The 25,256-nt window shown below is 41.1% G+C and overlaps 1 protein-coding gene across 15 annotated transcripts in view; it reads left to right on the plus strand.

Annotated features, from left to right (window-relative positions):
* The window catches only part of AFF3 (ALF transcription elongation factor 3), a 685,346-nt gene that overhangs the window by 523,794 nt on the left and 136,296 nt on the right, over positions 1–25,256 (plus strand). For all 15 annotated transcript variants that reach the window (XM_049856158.1, XM_049856156.1, XM_049856165.1 and 12 more), the window contains one exon: positions 1,806–1,857. In XM_049856158.1, coding sequence (XP_049712115.1) covers positions 1,806–1,857 — 52 coding nt within the window. The remainder of the gene's footprint in view (positions 1–1,805; positions 1,858–25,256) is intronic.

Raw genomic sequence — 25,256 nt, forward strand, 5'->3', positions numbered from 1 at the left:
GGAACACAGTCTTAGGGAAGGTGCCTCAGCTTAATTCACAGACTGGTGTCATATTTTGTGTCATCACTGCACAGGTGACTGGGGAGGCAGAGACAGAGAAAACAGGGTCCGCTGCCCTAGGTTATTCCCAAACAATGCTGGAATAAATCACTAGGGTATCTCTTCTCTTTGAAGCCAAGTGTTACAGTTTCTGAGTTTAAGGGAAATGAATAGCAAGCCAGATGTAGAGAGCAACTGGGAGCGAAGCTCCGCCATTTTGTTGATTTTTTTAAATTTGTTTGTTTGTTTATGGTTTAAACAAGAGGAGAATGGTCCTTGACACTACTGACAGAATAGCGGTAACCCATGAGGAACCAGCTTTGGTGTCCTTGTGATAATGCCTTAAATGATATGCCAAAAATTAGTTAGAAATTTCTCAGTGGTATTCTCTGGCGCAAATAGAAGAGTTTTTCTACTTTACGAAATTAAGGGTGGGGGGTATTTTACAGACTCATTGAATCTAAAGTAGGGAACAGTTCTATGGGATTGCCCAGCATAACCCCTCATTTTACAGATAGGGTAATGGGGTGGGGGGTTAAGTGCCTTGCCTGAAACACACAGACAGTTGGGGCAGAACTGGGGCCATGACCTCCCTGCTAGGTCTTTACCCTCAGTTCACCCCAGAAGTCACTGAAATTACTTATAAGAATAGTCAGAGGAATATATTGATGATAGGCCTGTAACTGGCTTTTTAAGGAAACCAGGCACATCGTAGGAGATAAGCTTTGGCAGTTGACTTCAGGAAAGACAGTGAAGTCTCCTAGCTCTGACTCAGCCGTTTCCACACTGATCTGTGGAGCCCCAAAGTTCACCGGAAGCAGACTGGCCCCCTGTTCTGTTTCTGTCTGTGTGATGCATTGTGACTCTGAGTAAGATTTCTTTTGAAATGAATTAATCTGAAAACTCCTATTCTGTAAAGAAGCAGTTTAGCAATTCTGCTAAGAATACAATTTTATCATCATTGGAAATAGTAGGGATTAAAGATTGGGTTTTTGTTTTGTTTTCCTTTTCCTTTTATACCTGTCGAGGGTCACCTGGGGAACTACCTTCACAGTCTTCCGAGAAAGCTCCCTCCTGTTTGGTTTTCTGCTAACCGTGAAGGCTGCTCACGCAGTAGGCTCTCCAGGCAGATGTCTTCTCCAGGCTTTGGCTGATGGAAGACATAAGCAGCTATTGCTCACAACTCAAGTTTATTGTTTTAGGCCCTCCACAGAATTCTATTTGTTCTCTCCTCTTTACCGTGAAGGCCCCCCAGGTCAGCAAGGGTATATAGCTCAGCACCCGACACGCAGAAGACACTGAACAAATGATCTGATCGTGCAATTAAAACTTTACAGGGAAAAGGCCCAATTTGGTTCTGTTAGTTTAAAAAAACATATTCTTGAACCAACCTATCTTATCATATAACCGTTGTTTCCACGGGCATCAGAGGAAAATCACCTAGAAGGAAAAGAAAACAGGTGTTAGGGAATCGAATAACTTATCCCTGAAGCATTGCTCCAATGAAGATGACGCAGTACAACCTGCGAAAGGCAGAACCTGTGCAAGGCGGAAACCTGTCAGAGAAGGACAACTCAGATATTTTCCACTAAATAGAGGGCAACAGAAAAGTGGTAAACTGCACCTGGTCAAAGGTGGACAGCTTTCGAGACCCAGAAAAACAAGGCAGTCCCACCAAGTTCCGGTTCTCACGGGTCTCACTGTATTTAGTTGCTAAGTTATTTTGGTCCGACTAATTATCTGTACCTATCTGTTCCTTCTTTCAGAATGCTGGAAGATGACCTCAAGCTAAGTAGTGACGAGGAGGAGAATGAACAGGTAGGACATTCTTTTATTCAGCCATCTTTGAATGTGACATGCTTGCTGCTGGCGTCACGGGCTCTGCTGGGTGTTACCTGTGTCAGGAAAACTCAGAGTCGTGGTGGCCCAGGATGCTGGGTTGTCCTCTGCTAATTACTAGCTTCTGTGTCTTTGGGCCAGTCTGTTAAAATACCTTGGATTTAATTTCCCTTAAAACTGTAATTCTTTATGACATTGAGACCAACCACAGGTGTTTATGAGGAAGTAGATGAGGGTCAGGCTTGACTGTGAAACAGAGCCTGTCTTCTTTGCGAAGCTGACGGGCCAGCTCACACGTGTGACCTTAACCGCATCAGCATGCAACAGGCAAGCTGGAACATTAAATATTGAGAAGCCCTACACAGACACTATTAACACTGAGGAGAAGCCAACGTAGAGGTGAGCTAGGATGATGAATAAAAAATAATCACACTCTGTCTAGGCTGTTTGTCTTAAACGATAAATGTGCTTGAAATGTTCTCCCCTGGTGTTGATTTATCAGCTCGAGACAACAGTCAGGGGTTTATAAATAGTCTTCTGATCAGTCATTTAACATGAAAAAAAATCCACTTAGTATTCATCACTTTCCCATGTGCATTTCAGGAAATGTTTGTATTTTAAGACAAGTTTGAAAACACTAAACACAGATTTTTCTTACACTTCTCTTTCTTTGTTCTCGTTACCTGTATTGTATTTTGTGAACTTGATATGAATGTGATAGGTACAAAGACAGTTCAGAGAGCTTTTTTATTAGTCATTTTTACATGCAGTCCAAAATACTTTAGGATCCAACTGATTTTGGAGTAATGTGTTTTATAGGAAGGTATGGCGAAATGCTATGAAGGCGATTCTGCCGTCTAGACATGCAAATACGAATAACGTAGGGAGCGAGTGCAGAGGTAAGTAAAAGGCAAGGGACATTTTTCAGGAAGAGCATCTGAGCAGATGTGGCCGTGAGGTTGCAGAAGGAGGTGTTTGTCTCTTGAGAGAAGGCAAGGCACCACAGAAGGAGCTGGGTGTGAAACAGAACCAAGGAATCTAGGAGCTAGGTTGGCAAGCGGAGAAACCCCAAGCGCAGGGAGGTTATTTTAGCAAGGGGTGGCCTCTTGTGCTTCCAGTTTTTTAGAGAATGATTAATTTTCTTCTAAGTGTACACATGACGGCAGTCAGATGTCTCTAACCCAGCAACCTTAGCAGAAGTGTACAACTTCACTCCTAATTTTGATTCCTCGTGCATGCGACTGGAGTCCCTGGGTAGTGCAAACAGTTATGTGCTCAGCTGCTAACCAACAGGTTGAAGGTTCAAGTCCACCCAGAGACACCTCAGAAGTAAGGCCTGGCAATCTACTTCCCAAAATATCAGCCCGTGAAAACCCTATGGAGCACAGTTCTACTCTGACACACATATGGGGTCATCATGAGTCAGAATCGACTCAACAGCGAATGGTTGTCGGGTTCCTGTATGTGACTATAAGCAAATGATCTAATTCTTTGTGACTTTTTTCCCATTGAGAGGCTCATATAGGGACATTGTGGATTTAATCATATCAACTTTGTAAACTGTGTGTACTTTATATTTGAAAAAGATTTCATAGACTTTTTCGTTCAGCAAGCCTTTCTTAATTTGGAAAGAATTTCCTGAGTTATTTCCAGGAAATATTTCACCAAAAATTCAAGAAAAAAATGTATTATTAAAGATAAACATGCTGTCTAAGGCAGTAAGAACTTTTATTTGACTTCTTTTTTTTGCCTTATTAGCTGTTCTTTTTCAGCTGTGGCCGTTGGTAATACTGTGTTGTGAATATTTAGGTCAGGTTCTTCTCGCATTTGGTTCCTCTGGGCACGCACCATACCTCCCTATCTTTTGCAATTAAAGGAGCTGACAGAATGAAAGATTTTTATACAGTAATCCCTTGCACCTAATTAAGGCTCCAGACATGGTTTTGTATATGGTAGTCTAAGTTATTGCTTCAACACTAATTATATTAAGTTATCCTGCTTTGGCCTGTAATTATACCCTAGCCTAATCACAAAATGGTAATTCCCATGCTTTTAAAAAAGACTAATGACATGGTATTTTTTCTCTCCAAGACCAAAATATGATTTTGTCCTAAAAGAGTAGAGCTTGTCCACACATGCATCACACAGACACACACACACACACACACTCCATTTCTCTGGCGTTGTGAGATACAGTGGAGCCTATAAGAGCCGAACTCAGAGGCACTGTCTTGTTTTCCACCTTTGACTGGGTGCAGTCTTACCGCTTTTCTGTCACTCTTTATTAGTGGAAAATATTTGAGTTTTCCTTCTCTGACAGGTTTCCACCTTACACAGTTTTTGGCTTTTGCAGGTTTTACTGTAATTAAATGTTTAAAATAAGTGATTTTTCCAGGTATTATTAACAGTTTTCCGTTAACCCAAAATATTTCAAAAAATGTCGCTGGTACAGGTGTGGTACCTATCCCTGGCTCAGCAGACATGATATACTAAAATCTTTAACTTTTCTTACACTATGCCCAGTTTTCTTGTGACTATTACTTGCTATGCTGTATGGGCACTGTAACAAAGTGATGTCTACAAGAGCGTCAAGAGGTAGGCCTGTTAGCCCTTCGTCACAGAGTTTCTCAGACTCTTGTCCATTTGAACACTCTTTATCTGCTGTTTGCTTTCCTCCGAATTGCCTTTGTACACTCAAAGATAAAGGGCTAGAAAAGATCAAGGGCAGTCTCGTTTAGTGATTAAGAGCACAGGTTTGGCGACCCTGCTCCCTGTGATCATATCCCTGCTCTCTTCTTAGTAGCTTTGCAACCCTGGGCCAGTCTCTCAGCTGCCCTCTGCTTCAGTGTCACCATTTGTCAAAATGGAATTCATGTTAGATCCTGGAAGCCTGCCACTTCACCTGAATTTAACATCACCCATTGTCTTAGTCATCTATTGCTGCTATAATAGAAATACCACAAGCAGATGGCTTTAACAAAGAGAAATTTATTCTCTCACAGTCTAGCAGGCTAGAAGTCCAAATTCAGGGAGTAGCTCCAAGGGAGGCTTTCTCTCTCCGTTGGTTCTGGCGGGGAAGGTCCTTGTCATCAATCTTCCCCTCTCAAGGAGCTTCTCAGCACAGGGAACCCAGGTCCAAAGGATGCACTGTTCTCCTGGCTCTTATTTCATGGTGGTATGAGGTCCCTGTGTCTCTCTGCTCGCTTCTCTCTTTTATATCTCAGAAGAGATTGGCTTAAAACACAACCTGATCTTGAAGATTGAGTTCTACCTCATTAACACAGCTGCCGCTAGTCTTGCCTCATTAACATCATAGAGGTAGGATTTATAACACATAGGATAATCACATCAGGTGACAAAATGGTGGACAATCACACAATATTGGGAATCATGGCCAAGGCAAGTTGACACACATTTTGGGGGACACAATTCCATCTGTGACATTCATCATCTTCATGCTGCCAGATCCAAAGGGCATTTTCTATTTTGTTTTGGCCTTTTTTAGTCAACTTATAACTGAATACAGCATAAAAAAAAAAAAAATACATAGAGACAAATGCATGTATCCCAAGTGGACGACTTGATGAATACCCACAAACCAAGCACACCCAGGTAACCAGATCAAACACCCTGATCAAGAAACAGACCAGCTGTCCAGCTACTTCCACATGCTCTTCCAGCCATCCCCAGAAGAGAACCCATTCACCTGTCTTCTAACCACATAGAGTAATTTTGCTTGTTTTTGGACTTCATGTCAACGGAATCATGCAGCATATACTCTTTAGTGTCAGGCTTCTTTCACCCAACATTATGATCGTGAGATCCGTCCATGTTGTTGCATGTAATTGAAATTTGATTATTTTCAATGCTGTGTTATATTCCATTATGAGAATATAACATACTTAGCGATTCTACTGCTGTTAAGCTTGTGGATATATAGGGCTAATGGGATAGTGCCATCATTAACGTCCTTGTGCAGATCTTTTAGTGAACAAATGGGAACCTTTCCTTCGAGTCTGTGCATAGGAGCAAGGAGCCCTGGTGGAGAAGTAGTTATGCACTCAGCTGCTTACTGAAAGGTCAGTGGTTCGAACCCACCAGCTGCTGTGTGAGAAAAAGCTGTGGTAGTCTGCTTCTGAAAAGATTATAGCCTTGGAAGCCCTATAGAGCAGTTCTACTCTGTCCTGTAGGGTCTCTATGAGTCAGAATTTACTCAGTGGAAATGGGTGGATGACTAGGAGCAGAAATGCTGAGCCATAGGGTATGTGCATGTTCAATTTTAGTAGATTATCCCAAGCCATTTTCCAAAATGGTGGTGCCAATTGACATTCCCACCAACAATGTAAGTGCATTCCAGTTGCTTACATCCTCACCACACCTTTGCCTGTTTATGTTCATGGGGGCTATTAGTCTGAAGTTTTCTTTTTTTTTTTTCTTATACTGTCCTTTTCTGGTTTTGATATCATGATAATACTTTCACTGGTTTCTGGCTTGATTTCATTGTGGTCAGAGAACACACACTGTTTGATTTCACTCATTGTAAATGTATTGGGTATTTGTGATGGCCCAAAATGTGGTCTGTATTGGTGTATGTTCTATGGTCACTTAAAAGAATGTGTATTCTGCTGTTGTTGGGGATAAAAAAGCCAAACCAAACCCACTGCCCATTGTCGAGTCACCAGGGATCCCTTAATATCCCATAATTACCTCCATCACAGAACTGAAAACATGTGGATCATGTGGGATTTAGTTTTCTGTCCTTCCAACTTCTCAAGTGAGAATCCAAAGCTTAGTTTGTATCTTATTTGTCTTTGTTTCCCTAGTGCATACTGTGGCTTACCAGCATCTAACAGGAAAGCCTCATCTTCTCACCACCAGATCAATACCACTGTCTTTGTCTTCACCCATCCTTCTTCCCTCCTGTTACAAGAGCTGCCCTCCTACTGTTAAGGGACCATCCCTAGCTGGGGCTCTCTAAATCCCATTTCAGCTGAGTTTCTTGGGGACTTGCTCCTTTGACTCTTTTCTCCCTCACCACTCCTGCTACTCATTGGGTCCCCAGTGACCTCCATGAAACCACATGTGTTGGCTTTTTGCAGTCCCTCATCTTACCATAAGACATACAGCATTGAAAACGGTTGCTCCCTCTCTTCTTAAAACATGCCCTTCTCTTGAGATGTCTAACGCCACGCTCCTAGTTTACGTCCTGCCTCTCTGGCAGTTTCTTCTCAGGCTCCGTTGCTAACGTCTCTTTCTTACCCAATCTCTAATGTTGGGTCTTTCAGCATTTGGTCCTGGATTTTCTCCTCTTCCACTCTTTCTCAGTGATCTTACCATTCCCATGACTTTCAATTTCTATATACTGGCAGTTTCTAAAGTTATATCCTCGACTCAGAACTCTTTTCTGAACTACAGGTCTACTTGACTTTTCCACTTGAGTATCTCACAAGCATTTCAATTAGGAACATCAGACTGATCCTTGATGACTCCTTATTCTTTACACAAATACTCATTCTATCTCCAAATCCTATAAGTTCAACCTCTAAAATTAAATATGAGTCCATCCCCTTCTTTCCATCATGGCTAGTCTAAACCACTCTCGTATAAATGCCCATATTCCCACTCCGCCCTCTCCCCATGACATAACCTCCTCACAGGGTGCTGCTGGGTGGAGGGTTCTGTCAATGTCAATTAGATTCCGTTGTTAGATATTGTTGTGGACTTCTTCTATATACCTGCTGATTCTCTGTCTAGTTGTTCACTCTTCACAGTGATCTCTTAAAAACATAAATCAGGTCAAGTCTTTCCTTGACCTAAGATCTTAAATGGGTTTCCCATTACACTTTGGATGAAATTCAGAGCCTATAACATGGCAGCCACTACCCTGCATAGTCAGGCTTCCTGTTTCTTCCTCTTCATTTCATTTTGAGCTCATTCATTGCACTTCATCCCCATGGGACCCTTTTCAGCCCCTCCAGCAAACCAAGTTCAGATGCCTCAGGACCTCTGTAGGCCCCTACTGTCTCTCATTGTTTGCCTGGCGAACACCTGTTCACCTTGTACGTGCACCGTAACTTTCACCTCCTCAGAGGGGCCTCACCTTTGTCTAACCTAGCCCATTCGTCTTCCTCACAGCAACCTTAATCTTTCTTCTTAAGTCATATCCTAAATTTAATTACGTATTCATATGCTTATTTTTTAAATATCTGTCCCTACCAACTAGATTGGAAGTTTTCTGAGATCAGGGATTGGGTCTGGCACAGCAAAGGTGCTAAATATTTGTTGAATGGATGCATGAATAAATGCATAATGTTGAGCTGAATTCATTGTCCAGTATCAAAGATGACCTTTGCTCTACCTTTATTTTTTACACGGAACGCTAGAATTTTTCAATTTAGCCTTATCCAGAGACCAAAGGTTTGATGGAAATTACAAAAATTTGAGACCAAGATCTTAAATTGGCTACCATTTAAAGTACAAATAACCAATCTGTCCAATTTCCATGGATATGTCTATAGCCACATCTTAAAGAGACTTAACATCAAGCCATGTTGAGATTACAAGTTTTCATAGTTATCTCAAACAGAAGCCTCCAAAACCAAGGAAATGGGTTTCTCCATACCCTTCTGTTTCAAGGATAACGAAATTTCGACCCTGGGATCTAAAGCTGAAGTTGTGACAGGGTCACTCAGGCCAGCCTTTAGAAAACTTGAGGAGATAATTGATATGGAAGCACATTATCTTGGTTGCTCCAATAGTTTTAATTCTGGATGAGGATCAAACTAGAAACGGGGCAGATCATTCGAGAATCTGATTCCTTGTTTGTCCGGGTAAATCAAAGATAAGTGATACACATAGCAATTTGTGGGATCGTACTCTTGGTTTTAACAGTTTCCAAGGCCAGTGTTTCCATGGAAGAATGTGAAGGAACTAGAGGATTTAAGTGAAGATTGTTCCTAAAAGCACTAAATTCTACAGGAGTGTTTAAATGGATTGGAAGGGAGAGATGAATTATATTGCCCATCTTCCTGTTTGGTAAAAAGATGGGCTCTGCCTTGGGAGGTTGGACACAAACAAATATCTAGATGAAATTATTGTGGCCAAGGCAGAAGGACAGGGACAGACACATGATTAAAACTTCCAGCAAGGAGCAGCGAAGATCGTGTCATCTGCAGATGGTGCTTCAGAGATGAAAAATATGGAGGCTTGGGGAGAGCAAAGGAGCAGGGATCAGAACTGAATGGGTTCGTACGTGCCTGCAGCTTCCAGTAATTACATTATCCACACATATTAGGCAGTCTTTTCATTTTAATCATATAACTGCATTTTTCTCTGTAAATGAGCATGGTTTATCCACTTAAGGCTGACAATTTTAATTTTACAGCAATGATCATTGGATATAATCTGTAGAGAGAAATTTTCCTATCAGCATAATTTACTTCTCACACATTGAAGAAGAGTTACCTTTTAATCTCCAATCAATATTTGGAGAGCACACAATTAACAGATATCTAGGTAGTTAACATAAATCTGCAAGTTAAAGAGCCAATTCTTTTCTTATTTATAATGCATAAGGTAATAATCAGTTCTCTCAGAAAAAATCTGAAGCCTCATTGCATCAAGATGCCCAGCCTGTAAGTAAGATTCCTCTGAACCCTGAATCGCAGTGTTTATTGCTTTTTGGTCCCTTGGGTTTCTCGTAGCTTGGCACAGGAAGCATTCCCATCCGGGTTCTCTGTTCTTCTCTGCAGAGGTCACTGGATAACTCACATCAGTTTGGGGTGTCATATTAAAAGCAGATTGCCAATTGTAATGGCAGCTGTTCATTTTTTCCCTTGTTCCTTTGTAATGTGACAATTGTATCACAGAAAACAGTGCTTTGGACAAGAACCTCGGGAGTCACTGGCAGTGCCTGTCAATCAGTGACCAAATAAATTTGATGAATGACCCGCCGATGTGGAGTAATAACAGAGGAGATGTTTGCAGTCCAGCTCCACTTCCCTGGGTGCATTTCTCTTCTCAGGATCAGCCTGGTTGGTGCTGAAGTTCTTGGCCTGTGAAAATTTATTACTCAACAGAATCAATCTGCATTCAGGCGGCCAAGTCTGAATAAATAGAGTCATTGTGCTTGTCTGGGATTTGTGGCCAGAGTTCATCCAGTCAGCTTGACATTCACATCCCGGGAGATTCATAAAAGCCCACGCCCTGGTATGTGCTCTTGAATTCTGCCAAAATTGTGTAGAATTATATAAACAGGAATTGACTCAGTAATCAGGACCAGCTTTGGGGGGAGAGGCTCCAAAATCAAATACCTCCTGCGTTAGAAACAATCTGCTTTGTCTATGTTATTTACAGTCAAACAGGAGCTAGAAAATTTTTATATAAACGTCATCCCCAAAGTCTTGAATGCCTACTAAGCACCAAACAGTGTGAGACACGAGCTCCTTGATGAATTGCATATTAGTAATATTTCAGTGTGCTCATTGACTCCGAGAATCCACTCGAGAAGCCTTTAAAGTATATTTTAAGTGTCAGGAGATGTTCTGTTCTAAAGACTACCAAAAATAAGCATATTTTACATATGTTAAACCTAGTAGCAAAAGAGAAACAAATGAACAAAAAGAGTGGTTTGTTTTTATTTTTAGCCTTGCGTTAGTGTCGTACCTAAGCTAAATACCTAGTTTGGTCATCCTGCCGAATTGGTTTCTTCTTAATATGGCAAAAGGGCAATAACTTTCATAGAAAACTACTGCCTTTCAGAGCTTTCTCATCTCTGTATATGAAGTCATCATATATTCGAGACTTCGGTTACAGTCGGTGAACCTCAAATGTCTCTGCAGGAGGGTTTTTTGTTTGTTTTTTAACAGTCCTAAAGTTTAATCTAGGAGCCCTGGTGGCACAGTGGTTAAGCACTCAGTTCCTAACCAAAAGGTTGGCAGTTCAAACCCACCAGCCACTCTGCAGGAGAAAGATGTGGCAGCCTGTTTCCGTAAAGATTACAGCCTTGGAAACCTAATGGGGCAGTTCTACTCTGTCATGTAAGGTCACTGTGAGTCGGAATCAACTCAGTGGCACAACAACAACACAAAGCTTAGTCAAGTAATTATATTTCCTAAGGAAAATTTCACCATCACCAGGAACAAATGCAAAATTCTTCTAAGATGGCCAGTTTTCCAGTATCTGCCACTCTTTATGAAAAAGCGCAGCCGTAGGTGCAGATACATTAAAATGTAATCGCCTTTTCCTCATGTTAACTGACTGTAATTTCCAAAATTCAGCTAGTCAGCCGACTTAAATGTCGCTGAGCACAGACGTACAAAGGCCCATAACTCTTGTTTCCTAAAATATTTCCTCAGACCTCCTGTAGAGTCCCAGCTGAGATTTATATACATTTAGCTGTGTCCAACCACCCAGGCCATACAAAGTGCCGAATTTCAGTCTGCGGGCCCTGAATGTCAAGCTGGAAAATGAGAATATTATATAAAAATGAAAAGATGGTCCCTTAAACTGGGGCAAACATACAGTTAACACAAAAGCAGAGAACCATCCCTTTGTTAAGTCAAAGCATTCATAGAGGGAGCTGCTTTTCTGAAATGAAACCAAGTTTTTATTAATGGTGGATATCAATACCAGCAAAATAGAAGCTCCGTTATGCACACAGAAGAGGGGCCACGCATCGTTAGCTGGTGTGTGCTCTTCTCAAATGCAGCCTCCAGCTTCGGCAGGCCTGCTGCTTGGCAGCGGACACAGGCTTCTCCCTCCAGAGGACAGCCCTAGTTTAGCTCAGAGGAATACCCCTTTGTCCTGTGACTTTAATGGTGTTTTCTTCAATGGCTTCTTCAGAGGTGTAATCACTCAAGAGTGGTTACTCCTGGGAGTATATACTATCACTCATATCCAGGCTTGGGAGGTTTCATACAGTAATGGGTTTACGTAAAATCATTCAGGCGTTCAGTCCAGATATGTGCTTGGAAAGTTGTTTGAGTTTTTTCCTCCCATATTCTTTTTTTATTCTTTAAACGGGTTTGGTTATCTCATAAGCACAGTGTTTCTCAGGAGACTTTCTTAGCCTGTTGTTTCTACACGGAACGAAATCATCTGTGATAATTCAATGGCCCGGGCACTTCCCCTTTACATCCTAACCAGATCTGCAGCCAACAGGTTGTGTCCAGTGAAACAAGACCATCTTTAAGAAGCAGACCACACAGTTTTTAAAATGTCAGGCCACCACAAATGGTCCTCTCCACACGGGCAAAGTGCAGGAGTAAAGGTTAGCCAGAACGTCTCTCCAGGGAGGTCTGTGTACCTTGTCCTTCAACCTGAACTTTGTTCTTAAAAGTCCAAGGCAATTCAAGAAAGAGTGTGTGGCAATTAAATGCTATATGTGAAAGCAGTTTCACATACAAACTATAAAGCAGGGTTCACTTGAGAGGTGAAAATACTCACACCAATAATAACGCCATCGGAATTGGTTCGGCTCTTCCTTACACTGTATCATTTGTTTGCAAAGTACAATTCTGAGAATCATTCCTAGCCATTACAAATCTATTTTACCTTTAAATATTGCTATTTTGTTTGACTAAATAGAGGCATAAATGAGACAGAAAGCCAGACTTCGAATTTGGTTCTTCAAACATAGGTTGCGTTTAACAAAATTGACAAAGCGTGTATGTTACTTTCATATTTTCTTTATACAAGAACAAAGTAACATTTGGTGCAGTGGTTAAGTGCTCAGCTGCTAACCAAAAATTCGGTGGTTTGAACCCACCAGCCACTGCATGAAAGAAAGATGTAGCTGCCTATTTCCGTAAAGATTTACAGACTTGAAAACCTTATGGGGCAGTTCTACTCTGTCCTATAGGGTCACTATGAGCCGAGATTGACTCAGTGGCAATGGGTGTGGTGTGTTTTTGGTTCCTAAGGCAAGTGGAAAACTGTATGGGATTCCACCAAACCGTCACACCAAGGCAGTATAAGGGCTTTTTTAAAAGCTCCAAAAAAGACATTTGGCAAACCCAACAAAGTGGGAAGTGACTAGTCTCACTATTCACTTGCTATGCCAAACATAAGAGTCACAAATGGGCCATCATCATTGTTGCCTCTGAGCTGGGGTCTTGGAGACCGCCGTGAAATTCAGTGATTTGCTAGAAGGACTCACAGAAGTCAAATGGTGTTATGCTCACGGTTATGGTTTATAACAGTGAAAGGATACAGAGTAAAATCAGCAGAGGTAGAAGTCACATCAGGCAGAATCCAGGAGAGACCAGACACAAGCTGCCAGTTGTCCTCTCCCAGAGAAGTTGTACAGACAGTGTTTAACTTGCTCGGCAAAGATATGTGACAGTGTACACAGAGTATTGCCAACCTGAGAAGCTCACCTGAGCCTTGGTGTCCAAGGTTTTTTTGGGAGATCAGTCATGTGGGCATGGAGCACTCACGTGGCTAACCTTAGTTACTCAGTCTACAACCCCTTCCCAGAGGTCAAATTAATACAGCTTGGCTCAAGGCCTCTACCATAAACCACATTACTAGCATAAAGTATCTGGCATGTCCCAAGATCCCAGACACTGTTATTAGGCAGGATATTTCAAGGGCTTAGAGGTTATCTCCTAGGATCTGGGCCAGCTCTAGACTTTTCCTTGGAATGTGCAGGATTTGCACACCCTAGACCTGCTGAGCGAACCCTTTACATCACATCTCTTGCTCAAGGTCTTGCCTGCACTAAAATTGTCCTGTGAGATTCCAGCGTGCTCCTGGGTAGACTAGAACCTCCAACCCTTTGGTTAACAGACAAGCACACTGACCATTGCACCACCCAGGGACTCCAAATACTAACTAGTTGAATCCCAAATATACTTCTTTTAGAAAAATAGCAAAGTAGAACATGTGATCCAGCAATTCCACTCCTAGGTATATACACAAAAGACTTGAAAGCAGAGACTCAAATAGAGACTTGAATACCAGTGTTCATTGCAGTACTATTCACAATAGCCAAAAGGTAGAAACAACCTAAATGTCCATCAACAGATGAATAGATAAACAAAATGTGATACATCCATACAATGGAATACTACTCAGCCAGTAGGAGAAATGAAGTCTTGATACATGCTACAGTATGGATGGGGCTGGAAGACATGAAGCTGAATGAAATAAGTCAATCATAAAAGGACAAATATTGTATAACCTCACTTACATAAAAAGACAAAAGACAAATGTATAGAGAACAAAGTTTATTAGCAGTTACCAGGGGTGGTAGGGAAGGGAAAGGGGGTTAATGGTGATGGAATATTGAATTGATTAAGGATAGCGTTACACAGCCAATTATTGTAATTGCTGTCAATAAGTTGTACACCTGTAAAAAGTTGAATTGGCAAAAGTTGTGTGATAGATATATTTATAACAACAACAACAAAAAAAGAAGAAGAGTAGCTGCTGAGGCTGCTTATGTACAACTAAAGCCTCGTGGGACTTGTTTCCTTGGTTTGGAGGTTTAGGGTCATGGTTTCATGGAACATACCAGTTAATTGGCCTAATAACATGTTCAGTGCTTCTGTTCTACCTCCTAGTTCACTTCGTAGTGTCTGGGGTCTTAAAAGCTAACAAGCAGCCATCCGAGGCACAGCAGTTGGTCACCATTTGCCTGAAGGAACAGAGGAAGAAGGAGAGTCAGGAATAGGAGGAGGATATGGAATGTGTGGCTAATAGCCTCCATGAACAACTGCCTCCTTTGCCATGAGACCAGAAGAACTGAATGGTGCCTGGCTACCATTACTGAACATTTTGGTCAAAGATTCCATAGAAAAAATCCTGAACAAAAGGGAGAAAATGCAGAACAGAATTTCAAATTCTCATGGACTCCAGACTTTGTGGAGCATGAAGGTTGGATGAACCCCTGAAACTATTGCCCTGAGATAATCTTTAAACCTTAAACCAAAAATATCCCCTGAGGTGGGAATGGAAAAACACTAAATAGACAATAGATAAGTGGTAACTTTAGTGAAGGGTAAGACAGTACACAGTATTGGGGAAGCCAGCACAACTTGTACAAGGCAAGGTCATGGAAGCTCTATAGACACATCCAAACTCCTTGAGGGACCAAATTGCTGGGCTGAGGACTGTGGGGACCATGGTCTCTGGCAACATCTAGCTCAACTGGTATAACATAGTTTATAAAGAAAATGTTCTACGTTCTACTCTGGTGAGTAGCATCTGGGTTCTTAAAAGCCTGTGAGTGGCCATCTAGGATATTCCACTGGTCTCACCCTTTCGGGAGCAAGGAAGAATAAAGAAAACTAAAGAGATAAGGGAAAGATTAGTCCAAAGGACTAACTGACCACATCTACCACGACCTCCACCAGACTGAGTCCAGTACAACTAGATAATACCTGGCTACCACCGCTGACTGCTCTGACAAGGATCACAATAGAGGATCCCAGACAGAGCTGGAGAAAAATGTAGAACAAAATTCTAACTCAAAAAGAAAGAACAGACTTGCTGGCCTAACAGAGATTGGAGAAACCCTGAGAGTATGGCCCCCAGACACACTTTCAGCTCATTAATAAGGCCATTCCTGAGGTTCACCCTTCAGCCAAAGATTGGACAGGCCCATAAAACAAAATGAGACTGAAGGGGCACACCGGCCCAGGGGCAAGGACTAGAAGGCAGGAGGGAACAGGAAAGCTGGTAATAGGGAACCCAGGATTGAGAAGGGAGAGTGTTGACATATCGTGGGGTTGTTAGCCAATGTTATAAAATAATATGTGCACTAACTGTTTAATGAGAAACTAGTTTGTTCTGTAAATTTTCATCTAAAGTACAGTAAAAAAAAAAAAAAATTCCCTGAAGCCTTCCTAAAACCGGACAGTAGTTTAGCTTAACTAGTAAAAAGTGTCTGTCTTGAACATATGCTCTTTTAAGAACTATCTATAATGGAAACTTCTTAACATATCCAAACACCTTGTAGGACTGAGTTACTGGCTATGAAGGCTAAGGACCATAGTCTCGGGGAACATCTAGATCGATTGGCATAACATAGTTCATAAAGATAATGTTCTACATCCTAGTGTGGCAAGTAGCATCTGGGGCCTTAAAAGCTTGTGAGCAGCCATCTAAGATACAACTATTGGTCTCTTCTCATCTGGAGCAAAAGAGAGTGAAGGAAACCAAAGACTCCAGAAAGCAATTAGTCCAGAAGACTAATAAACCGCAGCCTCATCTAGCCTGAGTCCAGAAGAGCTAGATGGTACCCAGATACCACTACTGACCACTCTGAGCAGGGACACAATAGAAGGTCCCAGTTAGAATGGAAGAAAAAATATAAAACAAAAATCAAATTTATAAAAAAGACCAGACTTACAGAATGGTAGAGACTTGAGGAACCCCCAAGACTCTAGCCCTAAGAAACCCTTTTAAGCTGGAACTGAAGCCACTCTCAGAGGTCACCTTTCAGCCAAATAATAATTGGCGTATAAAATAATTAACAATACCTGTAAGGAATGTGCTTATTAGAACAATCAACTGTACAAGACCAAACGGGCAACATTTGCTCAAAAGCAAAGATGAGAAGGCAAAGAAAGACAAGGACACTGGAGGGATGGAAACAGGGAAGCCAGAGTGGAAATGAGGAGAGTGCTGACACATTGCAGGGACCACAATCAATGTCAGGAAACAATTTGTGTATGAATTATTGAATAGGAAACTGATTTGCTGTGTAAACTTTCACCTAATAAGCAGTAAAATGTTAAAAAAAAGAAAAAGAATTACCTATATGGGATCAAGTTGATAACAGCAACTCAAAAGATTAGAAAGGAAATTTAGGGAGGCAATGAATTTATGCTAATGCGGGAGGAACAACTCAGAAAAGGAGGGTAAGAATAGTTGCACAACTCGAAGAATGTAATCAGTGTCACTAAAGGGTACATGTAGAAACTGTTAAATTGGTGTAACAACAAAATAAATAAAATTTTTAAAAAGGAAGAAAAATAACAAAATACAGATCCAGAAACCTCAAGTCATACATCTCTTCTTTATTACTTTTATTTGCCAAAAATATATTGATGTTTTGTATTTAACTGGCACGTATAGCTTCAGTCCCATATATCCAGCTGTCTACTCAATGTCTCTACTTGCACATCCTGTAGGCAACTTGAACCTAACATGGCCAAAACTAACTCTATCTTTGACCCCTGCTCCTGCACCTGCCTTGCCCATCTCAGTGGATCTCCACCCATACCAGGTGCTCAAGCCAGAGAAACCTGGGACTCATTCCGGACACCTTCTCCGGACTGCCATCTCCAGTCACCAATTTCTGTCAATTCTAGCTCTCAGCTATAATGCAAAATCTCTCCACTGCCACCACAGGTCTTCTCTTGCCTGAATTCCTGCAATAATCTCTAACCTTGTCCCTTACTACCCAAATCCATTCACCACACAAAAGCCAGAGTTGTATTTGAAAAATATGTCATAGCACCTTACTCTTGACTCCTTTTTAAAAATTTTGAAATAATTATAGATTCACAGGGAGCTGCAATGAATGTACCAGGAGAGCCCACGCACCGTGTGCCCAGCTTCCCGTAATGTAAACCCTTCAGTGACTTCTTCCAGCCCTCAGAACAAAATCCAAAATTCTCAACTTGGCCCCCAAAGCCCTGTGGCATTGGCCTTCCTGCCACGGCCTCAGCATGGTCAACCACTCTCCCCACCACTCTTGAACTGCAGCCACAGCACCTCCTTTTAGTTCTTCTACTGAGCTGACCTCTGGGCCTTCTGAGAGCCTTTGTTCCAGAAACTGCTTCCATGCCTGGAGCCTTTCCTTCTCCTCCCCAGCCTCCATCTCTCTGACCCGCTGAGTCTCATGGATCCTTCAGCTTTGTGAGCTCTTACTTAGGCCTTCCTGGAGCACTCATTCCATAAGGGCCCCCTCATTACTGCATTTCATAGACCCTCTTCTCTTCAGACGTAGCACTTACAATCTAGAATGTTTTATGTGTGTTTAACTTGCCGTGTCTGCCTCACCTTCTAAACACTAAGCACAATTATGACAACGGCTTTGTTTGTTTTGGCTGTGGCTCAAGCCAAGCCCAGTGCCAGGCACACAGTAGATACGTAGGCTGAGTTACAGAGCAGCCCAGGTGTTACCTCTGTTTTTATCAAGTAAGAAATTGGATTGGTCCAGGACCCCTCTGAATTTTAGCCTCTTCCCTTCATTTTCCTCCCCACTCCAATGTCTATGAGCTTGTTCTATGCTGCTTGATCTAATTATACTCGGGGCATTTCATTTCCTTGTTGATTTCCCTTCAAGAGCAGATGGTGACTGTATCACACAGCATTTTGGTTGTTCACTTAGCATACACTGAAGCCTGAATATTTTATTGCGTTCCCAAGCACCAAACCTGTTACAATAGAGACAAAGAAAAAAGATATCATCTCTTGAGGTGAACGTAGAAAATGACTATTTCTGGCTGAAAAGGTGCTTTGTCTTCTAGGCTTGGCCTTCAGCATCATTCATGAATGAGGAATGAACTCAGGACAGATCAATACCGCATTCTCTTAGCCCTCTCAGCCTATTTTGCTGAGAAATGAATAAAAGGAAACTTGAGAGGCGAGCATGATGAGAGGTTTAGGAGAAAAATTTGGTTGCTGTAATGTACAACACTTGAAAGAATGAAATTGGACAATTCATCTAGTTTACTATGAGTGGTTTTTCAGCTTTCACTTCATGAGTCACCAAAGTAATTTTTCTTTGCTATTTAATTCCAATGTTTATTTTACTACTTTCCGACAGTAACGTAAAATAATGTACAAAAGCCAAAGGTTTTTTGTTTGTTTTTGTCTTTTAGAAGAGAAACAATTGAAAATTTGGGGGTCTTTGCTTTGGTATATGATGTATAATTTTAATCTAATGCCATAAGCTTTTTTATTTTTTATTTCAAGGAATTATTTAGAATATTTAACACATTCTCATCTTCTTTCTTGATGATCAGTGAGTTGTCCTCTGTAAAGATTTTAATGATGTGGAATAATGCAAATTAAATAACACAGTCAAAATCAGTCATTAAAAAATAATGGAATGGTCAGTCGATGGTGCTGAGTACCCTGGTGTGGAGTGTGTGGTGACATGGACCACAGAAGGACGTTGCTTGGTGATTGGTGGGCTGCCAGTCTCTGAGCTGAGAAAGACCTTTTTCTCCCAGCATCACAGTAGTCTGTTAAAGGAAAGCAACGCCTACACCAAGCATCAGACCCAGCTTAGAGGACTTGGCATACATTAACTTATCAAGTTGTTTTCGACAGGTCCTGCCACCCGGAATGCATGAATTTGTAGGCACCCCAGTGATGGCTGAAAGGCTGAGTTTCTTGTTTGTTAGTTTGTTTTGCTTTGTTTTTTAAATCATTTTCTTACAAACTACACATCAACAAGCATTACGTTTTCCTATCACAAAAGTCAGCAGGAAGTATTTGGAGGCAGGAGAGAAAAGAGTCAACAGGCCTTTTAAATATTGACAGTCTCAGTCTTTGTTCATGGCTTGGGAAAAATTCAGAAGTGGTTGTTAGAGGATTCTATTTAACTTTTAGTCACTTCTTTTAAGATGTTTTTTATTCCAGGAAGAAATGTTTTCCGCTGAGATGATATTAAGAGAACATAATAATAATATATTCCACCTTTCTTTTGGGTAGCTGGAAACACTTCTTGTATATTCAGCCAGAGTCAGGAGTAGAGAGTTAAAGTTCAAGTATATCTGCCACACGTGAAAGCCATCTTGCTGAGTGCTAAGAGAACCGTTTAGAAGACAAACCCGGAGGAATCATGGCTGCCTGTCACCTGCTGAGTGCTTTTTGTAAAGGGGCTCCTGGTCTGCTCTCCCGGAGAGCACAGGAAAGAAATAAAAGAAGAGAGGGAAATACTGAGCCCTCTGAGGTACTGAGGAGTCCCTGGGGGTGCAAACAGTTAAACGCAGGGCTACTAACCCAATGATTGGTCATTTGAACCCACACGGAAGCACCTTGGAAGACAGGCCTAGTGATCTGCTTCTGAAAAGTCAGAGACATGAAAACCCTACGGTGCAGTTTTACTCTGCACACATATGGTCACCATGAGTCATTGACTCGATGGCGACTGGCTTGCGTTGTTTTTTCTGAGGTGTTCCATAGGCTCCTGGTCATCATGTCTTCTTCAGGCTTCTCACCTTTTTTTGCCTGCCTCATTCTACTCCTTCAGGTGTCTTCACCAACAGAAGGACCTATAGAGATTATTCTTTCCTCTCTAGAAGTAATTATGTAACACAGGAATACCAACACATTGGAGCCTTACTTCACTAGAATCCAGGGAACAAGGAAGGGACTTTAACCCTTAGATTATCCAAAATAGCCTGTACATGGACCGAGTGGCTTCCTCATCATCCCATTCAAAGAAGTAAGGAGCAGTTTGGAAACTGCGATGGAGGTTGAGGGACAGACTCAAGGTTTGTAATAAATTAATGGCAAACGTGTCCCGGAATGTAAGACTCAATTCCCAGTTCAATAGATTTTATGTGTTTTCCTAAATTAGTGTGGTTGTCACTGATTATCTAAGTGGAAATTGTCTAAGTCTACATATTATTTCCTTTTGCCAGACCCAGAAGCTCATATTCCCTGTGTCACTCCTTTCAGATCTGCCTTTCATTCATGCTTTTCTGCAGCATTCCTCCGCAGAGGCACTATTGGCATTTTAAGGAAAGAGTTTCTGTCATGAAGGGATCATCTTGCTCTTTGCACCCATGGCCCCAGGCACTAAATGCCAATAACAATCCCCCTTTATGATAAGAACACCCAGAAATGCTGCTACCCGTTCCAACATTCCTGCAGTTGGGAGTAAAGGGTGAGGGGTGCAATCATGCCCCAGTTGAGAACCGCTGCTAGAGGCTTGGATAGGCTCATGCTTTACCATCTACTCTAACACTACCAACACCCCTTCTCTCCTGACCATATTCCTCCTTGTCCTTAAAATTCTGCTCATATTTCATGGGAAGTATTTTCTAAGTGATTCATTCATTTAACATTTGTTCCGTGGATATTTATTGAGCACGTACTTGTTGCAGCAAAAAACAATCAAAATTCTGCTTGAAGTAAAAGCAAAAGTTTTATTGAGTGAGAGGACAATTTTCAAACTGTGGAGAAACAGAGTCACGAAACTCCTGACCCAGTGCTCCAAGGAGTAGTTTGTTTACAAAAGCTTATAAAGGTAAATACCACAAAGGAACCAATAGAAAGGGTACAGTGTTTGATTGCTGGACACTTTACTGAGTTGGCAGCTGGCTGACCACAAGTCTTAGGGGGTTAGATCCCCCTTGGGTTTAGGCTGAACAAGGTTAAGGAAAAGTACAAAGTATTGTAAGGGGGTCAGAAAAACATTATTGAGAGGGAGCAAAGGGGGCATCTTTTGAGAATCAGCTTAAACACTAAAGTCACATGTCTAACACCTGTGCAAGCTAAATGATTCTTATTGTGATTACTAACCTACCACCTAATTAGCAAACTTTCTGAGAATTACAAGCAGAAGCAAATCTGAGAAATAGTCAAGCTGACAAAATGGGGGGCAGGCCTACGTTCAGCAGCCAGAAGCCTCAGTCATGTCAAATGCCTTAAATATTAGAATGCTCTTTGTCATTCCTCCTTTTTGATCAAGAATCCCATAGAAATTTGTTGATCACCATTATGAGAGTGCCTTCCTCTGTGGACTTACCAGTTCTCCTCCTTGCTATATGTGGAGGCTCATCTTCAGGGTGAGCAGGTCTCATGTTGCCCACAAAGAAGTAACTCGTCTTCTGCAAGGACTTTTTTTGGGGGGTGGTTTAGATGGCCTTTCTCAGGCCTTTAAAACCCTAGACACTATAGTTGGACATCATCTAATTATTCCTCTTCACCATGCCATGGCTCAGTCTGCTTCAGTGATCCTTTGTATTGCGGACATGAACAGAGCAAGGCCAAATTGGAAGGAACAACTTGATAGACAAAAGGTTTCTAACTAAAACCCAAGGTCAAAAACTCCCTGGGCCCAGACCTTCTGTTGGCACAGGACAGGAACCATCCACGAAGAAACTCATCAGACATGAAAGGGACTGGTCAGCGGGTGGGAGAGAGACGCTGATGAAGAGTGAGCTAATTATATCAGGTGGATACTTGAGACTGTGTTACCAACTCTTGTCTGGAGGGGGGATGGGAGGATAGAGAGAGAGTGAAGCCGGCAAAATTGTCACAAAAGGAGAGACTGAAAGGGCTGACTCAAGAGGGGGAGAGCAAGTGGGAGTAGGGAATGAGATGTATGTAAACTTATATGTGACAGACTGATTGGATTTGTAAACGTTCACTTGAAGCTTAATAAAAGTTAATTAAAAAAAAAACTCCCTGGGTAGGCAAGGTACACAGTTTGCCGTATAGCTAAAGGGGTAACCGCACACCATGCTATGACTGTTGAAACCTAGAGGGTTGGACAGAAGAAAGGCCAGGTTAGAGGGGAATTATTTGACCTGTGCAAGGGCTCAAGTCAGGGTTCAGGTGAGTCCACAGAGATCTTGACAATCTCTTCAAAGTACATGACATGTTGTTTGTAAGTAGGGGTGGCTGCTTGAGCACAAAGCCAGGTGGCACAAGAAAAAACATTTGGTTAGGCAGAGGAAAGTGGCAATAAAAAGGAGGATGACTAAACCAATTTTTACAAGAGAAATAAACCAGGATTTGTTGCCATTTGGTAAAAAAAAAAAAAAAATCAACTAAAAATGTCAAACCAATCATTAGGGCTCTTATGTCTTCTATGTGGAGCCAAGAATCCTTCTGGTGAATCTTCCTTATGCCCTGTCCTACATTTCCAGTGATATTTATCCAGCTGCAGCAAGAGGTGTTAGCAATGGCACATTGTTGTGCTTAGCACCTTGTTGTGCTAATATAAAGTCAAGACCGATCCCATTGTCCAGGACTAATCAGTTAAAGATGCTAAAGATATTTGCTGTGCTTAGAGATTACCTGAGATGTCATTAGCTAACTGTTCTATAGTGGCTGACATGTTTCAGACAGCTGTTTCTAATTGGACTACTCCAATGAAAGAGAAAAACGATCTTAGAAATCCATATTCAAAGCTAGCGTATTTCCCTATGGGATTGTAATATCCATAAGTGCCTTTGATTCCTCTGCAATTTCTAACCAGGATATTTAGATCATTAGTCTAATGTTGGTTTTCATCATAAGAATGCATGTCTAAAGGGACTTTTAGAAGGCCTAGGGTGCATTCACCCATCATGTACCATTCATTTAAACAGGGTAATGCCCAGGTGTAAAACTCATCATTACGCTTTGGTTCCTTTTTTGTGGGACAATCCAATCCTCCACATAAGAATACATCTCCATGAGGGGGACAAATCATGTTATCCCTTGCATAATTATGTGAATTAAATGAAGAGAAAGGAATTCTTTGATTAGCCTTTTCAAGCCATTGTTCTGTTAAAGAGTTATTACGAATGGACAATTGTCCCACCTTTAAAGGTTTTAGGACTCTACCACAAATGGGGTATGCTGCGTCATTCCTTGACAGACAACAAAGAGTAGGGAAATATCCAGGGAATTTTCTATGATGGTAATAGCGAGTTTGACAGGTAAGGGGAAGCTGAACTTCTGTACATAGCCTGAGTGCTGACTGGCTTTGGTGCTTTTAGGCTTGGTGAAGGGATGGTGTTAAACAAGTAATGGGAGGTGGAGTTCCTGTGCATCTTACTCCTTGGAGCTGCATGAGGCAAGCCTTCAAGCTTTCTAAAACCGGGTTGACTGTTATGGGTTGGATTAAATTAAAGCATGGTACTTGTTTGTTTGTTTTTTTTTTTTGAGGTTGGGTTAATAATTCAAGAGGATGCCATAATCTGACACCTATGGCTCACTTAAAGGTGATTTTGGAGTTAATGATAATATGGAGTACAGAGCTATAGTTTAGTATGGGAGAAGCTAATGGATCTGAATTCTCAAGAAAAGATGTTGGAGAAGGATGACAAACGCAACCGTTAGTAAGATTTCCGGTACTGGCTACTGATTGAGCCAACTTAACAAATGCATTGTTTGCCCAAGTGTTAATACGAAGCATTGAAAGCAGAAATATAGAACTTAAAAAGATTTTCATAATGCAAAACTTGGTTTCCAGGGAAAGAAATCTAATTGATATAACAAAACTACCTCAAAGACAATAAGGATTATGCAAAGAGTGATAATTTCAATAACTTGCATTAAAAACAAGGGGTTTAGTTTCACAATAAAAAATAAAACTTTAAGAAAAAAAAAATGTTAAAGCAAGAAATAATACCACCATGAGACAATATTGCCACCAAAATGAGAATGGCAAAAAGTATGAAGCAAATTGTAACGATATGAATAGTATGCATGGAAAGTTCTTACTAGTCACTAAAACAACAACAACAAAAAAAAACCCAGTGCCATCAAGTTGATTCCGACACATAGTGACCCTAGTAGATAGCAGCAATGTTGGCTTTTATGTCTATGGGAGTTGGTTGACAAGTATAATGATTATATTCTGTTAGTAAAATATCTAAGTAATTGCTATTAAGTATATAAAGCAAGGCTATTTCAAATAAAAATGATATACCTAGATTGCTTAAATAAAGTTATCTTAGAGACAGATAAGTGTTACTATCAAAACTACTGTTATTTGCATGGGAAAGCAGGGAATCATAAGACAATAAAGTATTAGAACAGCTAATATCCAAACAGCTGTAATATGAACAGAAAGGCAATGATGTCAAAGTAACTTTTGTCTAAGAGAAGAAGACTAAAAGATTTTTTAAAAAAGGAATAAAACACATATAAAATATCTGAATTAAATAGCAATTCTACAAGCTATTAGAGACAAGTCCAATGATTTCCGAAGTTCACATTAGCAAAGATTACATACAGGCCTGGTCCTGGGATCTTGAGAACAACTGTGCCAGACGCTGTCTGCTTCTGATCCTGGTGATGTTTAATTTTAATTTGAGTCTTTCAGTTGGTTGGATGGTCCAATTAGGTTCCTTTGCTTTCTTGAGCTGTGACAAGTAGATCTAAGCCTTAATTCCCTGTAATTTTGCAGCACAAGAATTAGTGAGAACCATCTGGTTTAGTCCTTTCCATCGAGGCTCAAGAGAGTTTTTAAGTTGATGTCTTTTCCTATATATATAGTATCCAGGCTGAACGGCTGCTTCAGCAGCTTCTATGGGCTTGTCTAAGTCAAAAGCCTCCTTGACTAAAAAGTTATAAATTTTGGCATGATGTATTAAAGCTCAACAATATTTGAGAAAACTGCTTTGTAAAAAGTTGGAATTAGTCCAAGCAGACCAATAATGGAGAGCCAAAAGCTGTCCAGTAATAAT

This window comes from Elephas maximus, chromosome 17 (assembly GCF_024166365.1).
Source record: "Elephas maximus indicus isolate mEleMax1 chromosome 17, mEleMax1 primary haplotype, whole genome shotgun sequence".
NCBI classification, from domain to species: domain Eukaryota; kingdom Metazoa; phylum Chordata; class Mammalia; order Proboscidea; family Elephantidae; genus Elephas; species Elephas maximus.